The 13,616-nt window shown below is 34.9% G+C and overlaps 1 protein-coding gene across 1 annotated transcript in view; it reads right to left on the reverse strand.

Annotated features, from left to right (window-relative positions):
* Positions 1-13,616, reverse strand: part of Kua (Plasmanylethanolamine desaturase Kua) — a 47,523-nt gene that overhangs the window by 2,300 nt on the left and 31,607 nt on the right. The window contains exon 2 of the mRNA XM_077432964.1: positions 903-1,114. Within this exon, the coding sequence (XP_077289090.1) occupies positions 903-1,114 (212 nt within the window). The remainder of the gene's footprint in view (positions 1-902; positions 1,115-13,616) is intronic.

A 13,616-nucleotide genomic window follows, 5' to 3' on the forward strand; every position in this document is an offset into this window, starting at 1 on the left:
TGCAAACCCAGAGTAAGTATTCATATGTACAAACGATTGAGAATACTTAAACTTATGCCCAATGGTTTGTGTATGAACAAACTAGTTCCTTTGTCAATTTATTATTGTGTGTACACTATAACTGGGCAGATTGGCTCGTGTATGAACAAACTAGTATGTTCATGAACGAACGAAATGTACACTTGTGACTGTAACATATTCAATATACTATTATTGATTAGTAATGAACAAAAGTAGCATTATGGGCACATAAGGTTTCTTCTAATGTAATTTTTGAACTATAATATTTAAACAGCCAATTACTATTTGTACATATATTGATCTGATTAATGTAACTCCCCTCTATAAAATTGAAAAAAGTACTATATAGTTTAACTAGTTTATATTGTAAGACACGGGTTAAACTTCTAAATATCTGATTTGATTTGAATGATCAAAATGGTCAAACTTTACTTAACCTAACCTGGAATGAGTTTTTAATACTTCAGTTTAATTTCAGCAAAATTCTTTCGTAGGAGGTAAATCGAAAATATATATTCTAGTACAGACACAATTAATATAATTAATTTTTTCTTCATTTTCAATTATAACATGCTATTGAAGCAATCAAATATTTTCAAAAAGTATTATTGCATATTAGTAACAATTATATATTTCAACTGATTAACTGTAAAATGTAAATACATATAATAAACAGATTTTGAAACGAGTACTGTAACTAGGAGATATAATATACAAATGATTTCATATAATATATAGAAAAGAAGAGATAGCTATCGTATAGTTTTGGGTATACATCATTGCTTATACCATTGAAGTAGTGAAAAGGAGATCAATATTCAGATATAACTGTTTTTGTTGTGTGACCTACGGTGGTATCGAATAAGAGTAGAATGGTGAACCTTGCCAATGAGGGGCAGGTCAACAGCGCCCCAGGTGTCAGCAGCCCAGTGCACCAGCCCCGAGGTGAAATCAGCAGTGAGGATCCCGCACAGTGCCGCCGCAGCCACACCAGAAGCCGCTTCAAACCGGAAGTGCCTCACTAGAAACCAGCCGTTTACAACCATCAGCGTCAGGCAGATGCTCACACACACGCATTCTTGGATTCTCTTTCCTGAAAATTATATAAGAAACTGTTATAACGTTCATGTGTGAGTTTGACTAGTTTTCTGGTTCTGGCCTGTAGGGTCCACATAACGAATTCCTCTGTATAAATAGTATATCGAATGGTCGGTTGGCTTATTTTCAGACTTGATTGCTTTGGTCAATGTCACATTAAGATAGTGCGAGGCCCCCTTCAAGGGCTTTTTATGGATATCGAAGTGAAAATATGTGAGCGGGAAAAATATACATGTGCATATGTACAAAGAATTAGACTTCTATAATACCTACATACATTATACCCTTTAAGTATTTTGTTTTCGAATCTGTTGGTGGAGTAAACAGGGCAATTTAATGCACGAAGTTTAATGTCAAATACTGTTTTAGTTCTACATAGTAATTTGTCATTAATGTGACTTCTGAGTTTTCAAGGTAAAAGTGCTTATGCTAGTTTTGTTGCAAACTTCTTAACCCTTTCTGATGAAACACTATATACTCAGGTCTTTTTTTATGCGATATGCGGTTTATATTTAATGCAAATTCTCAACAAAATCGGACATTCTTACCAAAGATCGGCATTCCATGGATGCTATTCGCACAAAAAATGGTTCACTGCTATCAATTTCTTAGAAAAACCATTATTTAATACTAATAGAGTGGTTTGTTTGTTATTTGAAAAGTATTCATCGAATGCCTATCTTTAGTTATTACTAGTCATCGGACCCAGAAGGTGCCGCGTATTGTTCAAAGGTTGTAAATGCATTGTTAAAGGTTTACCGAACCTTTTTTACAAATGATTTACAACAATGGAACAATGGATAGCACTGTGACTATCCTACCTCTAGTTATTACCATAAAGTTGTTTACATACGCTACGTGTGAAATCCGGTGTTTTCCGCGTTTTATCGCAAGGCAAAGTTGTCATGTGTCCGTATCAGTGTTGAGGAAGGTGGAAGGTAAGCCCAACCGGCCTTGCATTGTGCAAAATGGGCCGCGATAAGTAAAATACGGTCCAAACCAGGCGAGATTGAGCGTTCCTGAGCGATATCCATCTCCTTGCCGAAATTTAATGACCAGCACACAAGTACGCATTACTATTTTTTCTTAAAAATTATGGAACGCATCATTACTTTTTCTACGTAAGCCGTCTTTTTTTATACGGTATCCCGTGGAACACATCTATTGCATAAAAAGAGACCCGATTGTACATATTTTAACATTTGACATAAACTTTCTACAAGTTACTGGTTGGTTTGGTGAGCAATGAATAATTTTTTGCAGAATTGAGATTCAATGTTCCCAGCCAACTCGCATTACATCGCAGTTTGTTCTCTTCTCCTGTAGCACGTACCGGTTTAATGACTTCGTCACCTGTTGCGAGGAACATCAAGCGCCTCAACCAGATTTCTGTTAACTTGGATTTGTTTAATCTAAAATACGTTGATCTGGTTGAGTTGTACATCATAAACGTAATATTATGTTTATTTTGAATTTTTACTTATAGTAGATATCTTTATTTTTTTTGTTTGGCCATAGTGACTACTTAGAGCTATTTTATAATGTCATTATGGCAAAACCTTAAATAAATAAATATGAAAATATGTAGGTATGTACATATGTATTTTTTTAAAATAAACTTGTCTGGTATCAGTTAAGTTTTAGCTGGAAATTTAATTTTATACTAAAAGAGTGCACAAAAATGATCCGAATTTAATAAAAGTGTAATTTCAAAAAATATTACCAATTGATTATATCATCGGAATAAAAGAAAAGAATAATCTCCATATTAGTTGTATCAGGAATAGCAAGGACTATAAGGGTAAATGGAGCTTGAAAACTAAAACAATTTAAGTATAAATGTAGTAGTTTGAAAGCTTTGTAATTTCAATTTACAAATTATTTCAGCATTTCTGAACAGGTTTAAGTCGATAATTCGTTCTAGTCCAAATTTGACTCTAAAAACGTGATTTAAACATTAAATACACACTGGTCCGTAATAAATTACACAAGTATATTTCATACACTTAATAATTAACATAAAATTGCATGCGTGCAAAATTTCAACGTTAACGCGAACGTGTCGTGTACGGGTCAGAGCGTTTCAGTGGAAAACTCGAGGAAAATTGGTCACTGCTTTCAAGAAGGTGGCAAGGCAGGGGGGGTGGGGTGGCTTGAATTCAGATAGTTCGCAAAATAACCCATTATCGCAACGTTGCGGTGGATATCTACGCAAAATTATACCTCGAGTTGTTTATCCAAACGCACGCAATGGGCGTAGGAACGGGAAAAAAAGTTTTCCGAGGAGTGCGAAAGTAACCCGGCTAAGGGCGGGATCGAAACGAAGGGTCAATGGAAATTTCCGCATTTTTGCATCGGGATGAGGAATGGCAGTGTGCCCCCCCAGGGGGAGTGTCCCCGCGCCCGGTCGGCGAGACAGGAGGGCGCCGCGGCTGCGCCCCCTGCGCCCCCTAGCCCTCCGCCTCCCCCCAATCGATTTGGTCGGCGCCGCTGCCGTCGCCGCCCCCCTAACGCCCACTGCGGATCCTGAAAAATTATATATTCCACAGGTTATTAAGGACCTGCGGACACCCATTCGACCCCACACGCACTGACGTCATTCTCATTCGGTTGGTTTGAAATTTTAGTTTGAAAAATTTGCCTATGGAAACGTTATGATTAATGTGCTAAAGTAAAAATTACCATAAATCATACGTCATTATAGTACAACCATTACAGAACTTTTATACATTTGAATACAAGGACGAAGGGGGGCAGGACCTTTGAGCTTTCAAGTCAACTATACTTTTTTCAATATATGTACATATATATGTACTTGCTTAGTTCAAAAGAAATTTTAGTTGAAAATTTTGCTTTCGAATATGAATATCTTATTATTTTATTTTATTTTTACATATATATCAGGAAGGCCTAACAGGTAAACCCCAATGCGCCTTCTTAGACAATTCATTACAAACATTGCAGTATATTTTATTACTTTTATTGGGAACAAGAGGAACAAACTTTTCCTCCCGTATTATTCGCGCGCACATTAATACAGGAGGAAAAGCCTGTTCCTCTTGTTCCTGTTGTATCCTGCTCGCGCAAATTAAGTGACTATGTACGACGGGGGGAGATAAAGTTTTACCGCACGCCACTGATACATATACATATATATGCCAGCAGCATAGCTCGGACGTTAAGCTTCTGCTTACCGTCAAGAAGGTGCCGGGTTCTATCCCTGAATGAAAATGAATTTTTCAGAGTATGCTGTTGGTCAGACCTGGATTTGTGACTCCAGGTTGATCGTTTCCTATCAGAGTTTGCCAATTTTCTCTGATTTCATTGTTGAAACGGTTCCCGGAAAAAAAAAAAATTGGCTAAAAATCCTTCCTACCTACTATGTCACCACTATTTGAAAAATTTGATTGATGTACAATAAAAATTTACGTACAATTCATAGATGTCTCGTTAATTTGCGAGTTTTTTCAGTGTCTCGCAATTCAACGACTTATAATAAAAATGCTGTATTTGTATTTGTAATTGGCCAGGAAGGCGCATTGGGATTTACCTGTAAGGCCTTCCTGGTATATATGTAAAATAAAAATAAAAATAAAATATACTAACCGTTTTTCATATGTATGCATGGTAAACAAACATTTTCTATAGTAGAGTATGTACCGTTTACCATGCACCATTTTTTTTTGATCTTTCGACTTAAGATCTTTCTATTTTCGATCTTTGCCTTCCGATATTTGCGTTTTCGGTAATTTTACATTCTGGCTCGTCACGGAGACCGATTTGTGACATAGCGGGTAGGATGGTTTTTTCCAAATTGATGGAACCGTTTCAACAATAGATAAATTGGCTAACTCTGATAGGAAACGATCGACTTGGAGTCACAAATATCCAAGTCTGACCAGCAGCATTAAATATTAGCACGGGATCGAACCCGGTAACCTTCTCGATGCTAAACATAAACGCAACCAAGCCATACTGCTGGCTATATATAGGTATATATATGTATGTATATAAGAATGTCTGTCTGTCTGTGTGTCTCGAAAAGGCTCCTAAACCACTGAACCGATTACGATGGAACTTTCAGAATTTGTTGTATGCATGTTCGGGAAGATGACTGTGAAAACAAATCGCCCAAAAACGGGAACGGAAACGGGAAAAATGGGAATGCGTGTCAATTTCAAATGTTTTCGCGTCGCTACCAACGTGTTCGCTGTTTATATTACATAAAAAAAACCGAGAAAAGCCGTTATATATATATATATATATATATATATATATATATATATATATATATATATATATATATATATTTTACCACTAGTTACAGATATATATTTTAATGTTAAGTTAATAATGTTCACCTTTTGTAATAAAATTACGTACAATGTGCTTGAATTAATCAGAAATATAATTTTTATTTCTATTATAATCACTTCAAAACCATTAAAAAAACATGTCCATACAAAGTAATCTATTGTTTGTATTCTAGACGATTGGTTGATTAAAAAATGTAATGGTATTATGACAATTCCGTTTGTTGTTTTATCTAGTACTCATTGTGACTGGCTAAGATTGCGCGATCGTAAGTTGGAGATGTACAAGATAAAAAGATTACATAATTGGAAACACGCCCGTATCTCGGAAACCTCATCGAATTACAAATGGATAAATTCTAATAACATATTCGTACTACACATACTCAAATGAATAAGAGTTTTTGATTTCTGCTCCAGAAGAAGGGAAGGGGGAGGGGGTTGAAGAATAAATACTATTATTATGTAGGATATTTTCTTTTGAACTATTGGAAAGTTGTCAAACATGTACATATGTAGATTAAAATATAATATTAAATTGTATGATTTAATTAAAATATAATACATACAAAATAAAATATGATTTTTATGTCTTGAAAAATAAAAAGATGTTCGAATGTTCAACGTTGTCTAGGACTGTTAAATCGTTAAAATTTTCGTCACAAAGTGCAGCAAAGTCTAACATATTTAAAATTGCAAACTTGAAAACTATTTCTGCACACATAAATATGTATGTATCATATCAACCAACCAACACGAGAATCGTTAGACATATTTTAAAAGTTTGTTCTTTTTAAAATTATACAAAAAAAAGATCAAATATCTAAAACATAAACACAAACCTCAATACTCGAATCCTATTATCGGTCAAAACATTTTCGCTGAAATTAAATATACATACATATTACATACATATGTACATATATACATATTTCACAGTAAAAGTGCTCACTCCGGCTTGTTCATGAACATACTAGTTTGTTTCTACTCGAATTAACTCGAATTGTTAAACTCGAAGTTTGAGTGTAAACTAAAACCAATAGTTCGTGAGTTTTGAGTAATTTCGATACATAGTAGGCCAACTATCCTTTCGGCCAAACGTCTTAAAAACTTTTGGCTCAAGTATAAACGCCAAAGTATAAAAGGGAAATCCCATGGAAACCACATTACAACGTTGCTATAATTCCTGCTTCTGCTGATTTTAAAAATATTACAACCCATGGTAAGTATATGTACATACAAAGAGAATGGGACAACCGATTGAGAATACTTAAACTCATGCCTAATAAGTTGTGCATGAACAAACTAGTAGTTCATTTGTCAATTTGTTATTTTGTGTACAGCACAACCGGCCAGAACGTATGACAAATTAGTATTGTAACATGGAAACATGGGAGAGAGTATCCACTGTCTAAGTGCATTCGTGGGTGAACAATAGAAACCCCGGATTAGGCTAATGGGACTCAGTAAGTGCCCGAACAAAGGATACGGTGGGGTTCACACAAAACGGGGCGAGTGCCTAGACAATAGACACGCCAACCGATCGGGGATGATATGCTGGGCAATTTGTCCTTTATAAGAAGGTACATATGTATATTAAGTGCAGACACAAACCTCCCGAATCGTTGAATAGATGATGTGAAGCGACTTTAGCCTTTCATTTGGATCCTGAACCCACCCCTACACAACAGTATGTTCATGAACGAACAAAATTTATACTTGGACTGTAGCATACATATGTATGTTGAAGTTGTCAACACACATATACATATTCACACTAATTTTCACTTATGTGGTTTGTCACACCGCTCGTGCTTAATAAACTTCAACCCAATTCCCCCAATCAGATTAGTTAAAATTAAACTTCCATGAATGGAACAATGAACACCGGAATAGTTACAATCCAGATTACACCAGGTACAAGAAATTACATTTCTACACATATAATATACAGATTCAATAAGTCAACTCGAATCGGTGACCACGTTAGTAAGTTATCCAGCATGATAAACGATAAGTGGATAGCGCCGCGCGAGTACCTACCATTTTAGCACAATTGCGATATACGACGATCGAACGATTGCCAGTTAAATCGTACATTATAGTATTATACGAGCCCGAACGGTGGTCAAATTTTATCCATTAAACGTAAAAATAGCCCGTCGTATAGTCGAGAGACGAGGGAAAAATGGCCGTAAAAGGGAGAGGGGTCTGACGGTAAATTTAATTCCGAGGCGTCCGGTAATTTCCTATTCATGACTCTGCTATAATATGTTTATTGCGAAATTTCCGAAATAAGGGGGCGATCTTCAAGCCTTTTACATATTTTTCACATTTGATATTATGTGCGTTAAATCGTCGGGGAAAAATATGAAATGTTGCGTAAATTAATTAAAATTGTTATGACGAGCCCCGGCGTAGGACTACATGAATTTTTACGTTGGAAATATTCAAATTATATTATATAAAGCAAAAAAGCGTTTTTAATGCACGCATTAGAGCTTACATCGCATTGAACAGGTACTAAAATCCATATAAAAGCTCTACATTGTATGCGTGCCTTTTACGTTTACCACTGTCGAGTTAAAACGCGATAATTTTATTGCAATCGATTTCATAATCAATGTCGAGGATATGGTAAGTGTTCTGCGATGTAAATGAGCCATTAGACGTCTGTAAATATTTTGCGTGAAAATTGCAGAGTAAATATTTACGAGATTAAATTTTTTCATTGCGTTTAGATTTAGTGCGGGCGTTGAGAAAATGTTTGTTTACGCTGTGAGCTATTGGATTTAGATTTTTAAGGAATTTTATTAAAAAAATTAATGGAAATTATGATTATAATTTTAGAATGCTTAGATATGCTTTCGTGTATTTTTTTGTATTTTATTTTAACGTGTAATATATTTAAAGCGCTGTCACTTATCTATTTTTAAAAATGTCATAATAACCAGGGCCGTCATGAGAAAGCGACATTGACAGTATAAAACGGGCCCTCTCCTAAAACTGTCAGTTCATAAAACACGTAGCAGATTGGACTCAATTCAACAGCCGATGACTTGTTCAGTTTTTATATTATACCTACACATATACGTATATGTATATGTATGTATATAAATATATTTAATTTTAATTTTTACCATGGTGCCATTACAGGTTGCACCAAAGCGACACCTATATAAATTTGAAATTATATTCAAATAGTGGTGATAAATAGGCGATAGGTGGACAATGTGGTGGGGAACCGTTTCAACCAATAGCATGTCGTGACTTTTAAAACAAGGGACTGAGTACGGAAAAAATATATATTATACACCGCTACACCGTATATAAAAAAAGTATTTTTAATTTTTGAATTGTGTAATAATTTATCTTGAAGTATAATTTTTCATTTTTATTTTAACAGAAATATTCTAAATAGCATACCTTTCTTAATAACATCTTGTTTGTCTTAAAAGTGGAATAATGTTTTATAGACAGAAGTCAGAATATTTTAAGTAATAATAATTTAGGAAAGCCCCCCAAAAGCTCGAAGAGACGATTAAATGAAAAAAAGTTTTGTCTTCAACGGAACACCTACATACATATACATACATAACAATTCGCCAGTACCGCGAAAGGAACAGAATTGAGTCAGCTAGTCCGTGCAAGTGAACGATGCGACGGACCATACCATAACAATCCACTGCCACTACCTGAGATAAGGCCGATTCCAGTTAATGAACTTCGCTAATCTGAGGGAACAATATCAATATGGACAACAATTTGATATTTTGTTGATATTTTAGGTAAAATATTTTAAAGTACTAACCAAGTTCCTCTAGTCCAATGACGGAAAGTCATTGGTTCATAGGAAATGAATATTCAAGCTGGACCACCAGAATCGTAGAAATAATCCGAATAAATTCTTTCCAATCAAGGTCAAACTAGAGCTTGAACTTGGTACCTTTCAGCGGTTAGCATTAACGTAACCACCGATCTATGCTACTGGCATATGTATGTTTGTATATAAAGCTACAGAAATGGATAGTGACACTTCGGCAGTTGTATGTATATTGTCATCAATCAGCTGCTATTTTGGGTCAGATTTATTATGTTTTCGTATACAACAAGATCTACACGTGATCTTAAAAAAAAATTACAATAATGCTAAGGAAATTCTGTGAAGAGTATGTGGGGACCCTACGACATGGTCAAGTCAGGGTTGCCAGCCTACGAGTTGGGTTGGGATTCAACCATGTCAGTGAATCCACTTTACTTTCTTCCCACCTGTCACAATAAACAGCGTGTATAAACCGCACCGCCGTTTTGCTCGCTTCGTCCCCATAAGGAGAAAAAATTGGAAAGGATAAACCAGCAAGTTGAACTTCAACTCTATAAATGCATCTCATGTCAAATACTTTTAATTTCAATCAAAGATCTACTCTGCAATCATATACAAAATCAGTTCATATGATGTCGAATGTACAGATCCGCACCCACATCGACGTTAATGTGAAAAGGCATATGAAATCAGTAGCTATAAGAGACATTATAGAAAATTGAATAAATGTTTCGATCTGATTCTAAATGATACAATTTCTTAGTTATGCTGTGCTTGCTTAAAACAAAATAAGCAATTTTCACACTGCGACAATTCTCCGTGCCCACATACAGTTGCACTGAATCGCTCATGTGAAAATGACTATAATTTTCATTTTTTTTATTATATATACATACATACATATACCTATGTACAGTGTAGGTACATGAGTAACACAATTTTCATTGAAATAATTTCACAGCACGTAACGAAACACGCGAGATCGAGTACTGCAGTGTGGAAATTCAGCACAAAGGGGCTGTTATGTACATATTCGGTATAAAATAAAGCATGAAAAATGACGTTCGTCACACATCAAATACATACATACACACCGACACACATACACCTAATTAAATACGGCATTTTTCAAACTGGGAGAGGGGGAGACTAATTCTTGTCAAGAGGAAAGTGATATTTGAAATCAACTGAATAGAAACCCATCACAGGACAAGCTCATAATTCTTATAAGTCTTTATCTAGAGATGAATTTCTAAATTGAGAGAATGTATTTTTAAACATTGATTAAAATTTGATTGAATAACCAAAGAAAAATATACAGTTCTTGTTCAATATTCAAAAAGTTACATACAAATTTCTAAACCTAACATGTTTTTCTAGTTCTACTAGGACTATGTACTCATCTCCAAAACTTTTACATCATTTACAGTCATCCACCATCCACTGCTGGATGAAGGCCTCTGCGACACTCTTCCGTTCGTTTTTTTTTTCACTATGCAACACTATTTTTCTTGATTTCGTCGACCCATCTTACTTGTGGTCATCCTTTCACCTTTATATATTCTCTCGGGTAACATTCCAGCACTTCCTTTGTTCACCTTTCGCCCATTCTTCTAGCTACATATGTGGCCCACCCATTGCCATTTCAATATCTTTACTCTTTCCACTGATTCTAAGACATTTCATCGCACGACCCTTTCACCGCGGGGACAACTCGCCGACAGATTAGATGCAATTATTTTTTAATTATGCTAGATATACGCAATAAAAGTTTTCGAACAAAATACATATATAGTTTATTGTTTTGTTTTTAAAGAAAGCTAGAAAGTTTTCAATTAATTTTATTAAAAAAGAGTAACTACATATTATTCAAAAAAAGGATTGCTCCAAATATTTGAATAAAAGTTTCAATATACATTTCAAAAAGTAAAGTCAACATAAAACTTAAAGATTGATATTATGGATAAAAGATATTTGTATGATATCTGTCAGTGAGTTGTGATAAAAAGCCACCGCGATGAAATGATCATGCGGTGAAATGTCTGGAAACGCTCTCCACTATATCCTCTACCCTTGTCGTACTTCTCACCCACGTATTTCTTTTCCTATCTCTGAGTTTATCTCGTAAAATAAGTATTTCAATATGTAAAACGTTTTCGTATATATGTTTTGTATATATACAAACTCGATGACGAAGTACACCGAAAAGTTGGGAAAATGAGTCTTGACATATTGCAAGTTGGTCGAACGAGATAGACCCGTAGCTTGTTGACTACGATCACATTTACATAGATCATACAACTGGTGTATGTCAAAAAAAGCTATTTTAAAACATGCAATTCATTATTCATGGAAAAATCAAAAGAGGTGTGGAGCGGGAAAGAGGTGTGAGGAAAAATCTGTGAGAATGAATATAAATTGTCACGATGTTTTCCACGTTGCATGAAAAGAAGAATATATAATACGAAAAGTTTTGGAAACTTTGTTTTTCACAAGAAAAGGCGTTCAACATGAAAAGTTTGGAAAACCTTAATTCAGAGTGTGAGACGTGCTTGACCCCTACGCCAAAGGACAAGTATAAATGAGAACGTTTCGTGCATTTGCGGAATATAAAATCGTGTTCTTCAAACACAAAAGCTCCCATTTTTAAGGAGGGGGTGGGCGGGCGGGACCCGCAAAAGAGAACGGTCCCAGTGTTCTAGGAATGCTAAAAATACGAAAAAAATTATTCATTACCGAGGAGACGACGCGTAATATCGCACGATGTATCTTTAGACCAAGCACTCTGTATGCATGTTTTATGTATGTATGTATATACATTCGGGCGAGTTTCATTCAAGTGTTACGGAAAGGTTTACGAACTTTGAAGCGATGTATTATTAGAGGCAATAGAATCGGTAATTCACGCTCAGTTTTGATAAATATAGCTTTTTTTCTCTGACTTTTGGGTCGCTTTGATGTGTCAGAGCACGTGTGTATTTGATACGTGCGATATTTGTATGTATATTGAATTCGGTCTAGCTTGCAAGGGAATGGGTTAACACAATAAACCTATCACAAAGTAGATTTAGAACGGTTTTTGATACGTTGTACTTTTTTTGTGTGTATTATCTGTCTATTATACCTTTCGATTTCATTCTTTGAAGTTTGAGCACACAATGTGTATTGAGAATTGTATTGAAAAAAAAGCATTGATTTTTGTATTTACCTAATATAATATATATGTACGTATAATGTTAGGTTTTTACCACAGGAGTAGACTCTTAGACGATTCATATATAGGTACATTACATTTGTTACATTAGTTGAGCTAACTATATATGTGTAAGTACCAAGTTTGCCTAATGCCGGAAACCGATTTTATCACTTGAGCAACCAGTGAGTTTCCCGGTGTGGCATGCTCCATACAACTGCATACATTTAATTTGGTCGCACAAAAAAGTCAGTGATGAAGTTGCTCACAAGTCACACGATGTGGCCCGGCTCTAAGACGGAAAGTAATTACAAAATTAAAAAAACAAATTAGTTTTTTATCTTGACAGTGAGGAAATCCGCACTAAATTCTTATAAAACCAATCCTCATATGAGCCGTTGTAAGTCCATTTTTCTTCATTTTGAGAAATGCAAAATACCGGTGGCTTGTAATAAATTTATTCTGCATGTCCGAGATTCTGGACATATCGAATTATAAGCAGTGATAACAATTTGTGAATTATGTCAAACTGAAATAGTGTTTTTGGAAGTGAAAATTGGACTTTCATTTTCAAATATAGCGGCTCATATACATTATATATGAGTGCTAGCATATGTAATTACTGAGAGGGTACAGTTATGAATTCGAGCAGCTGAAATGAAGTTAAATTAAGTAACAAGAATTATTATCAAAGCCTGAATTCTATGGACTGAAAAACTAAATTAAAACTCGTGTTATACTTACCAGAAGCACACACAAAGTTTTCGATGCAATACTAAGTAGATGTCTACATAGTTGGACGAACAAAAGTTATATATGAAGAATCGGTAAACAAAAAAGTTGTGGAATAGAAAATATGAATAACTAACTCATATTGCGTGCTTATAATATTGACAAAGAATTGAAAGGACATATCGGTCAGAAATACGATTAAGGTTATATAAAATATGTACTGAAAGGGCAATGAGTGGAACATATAATAAAACGAATGTTTAAGATATGGACAAAGAAAATCTTTAAATAGTACTAGTGAAAAACCAAATTGAGGTCTAGCAAATGATTTTCACACTTTATCCTTTTTTTTTCTTTTCAGTTTTCACCATATATGTATGTATGCATGCAACTCATGAACATACTAGTTTGTTCATACACGAACCAATCAGGTCGG

This window comes from Arctopsyche grandis, chromosome 6 (genome assembly GCF_051622035.1).
Source record: "Arctopsyche grandis isolate Sample6627 chromosome 6, ASM5162203v2, whole genome shotgun sequence".
NCBI lineage: Eukaryota > Metazoa > Arthropoda > Insecta > Trichoptera > Hydropsychidae > Arctopsyche > Arctopsyche grandis.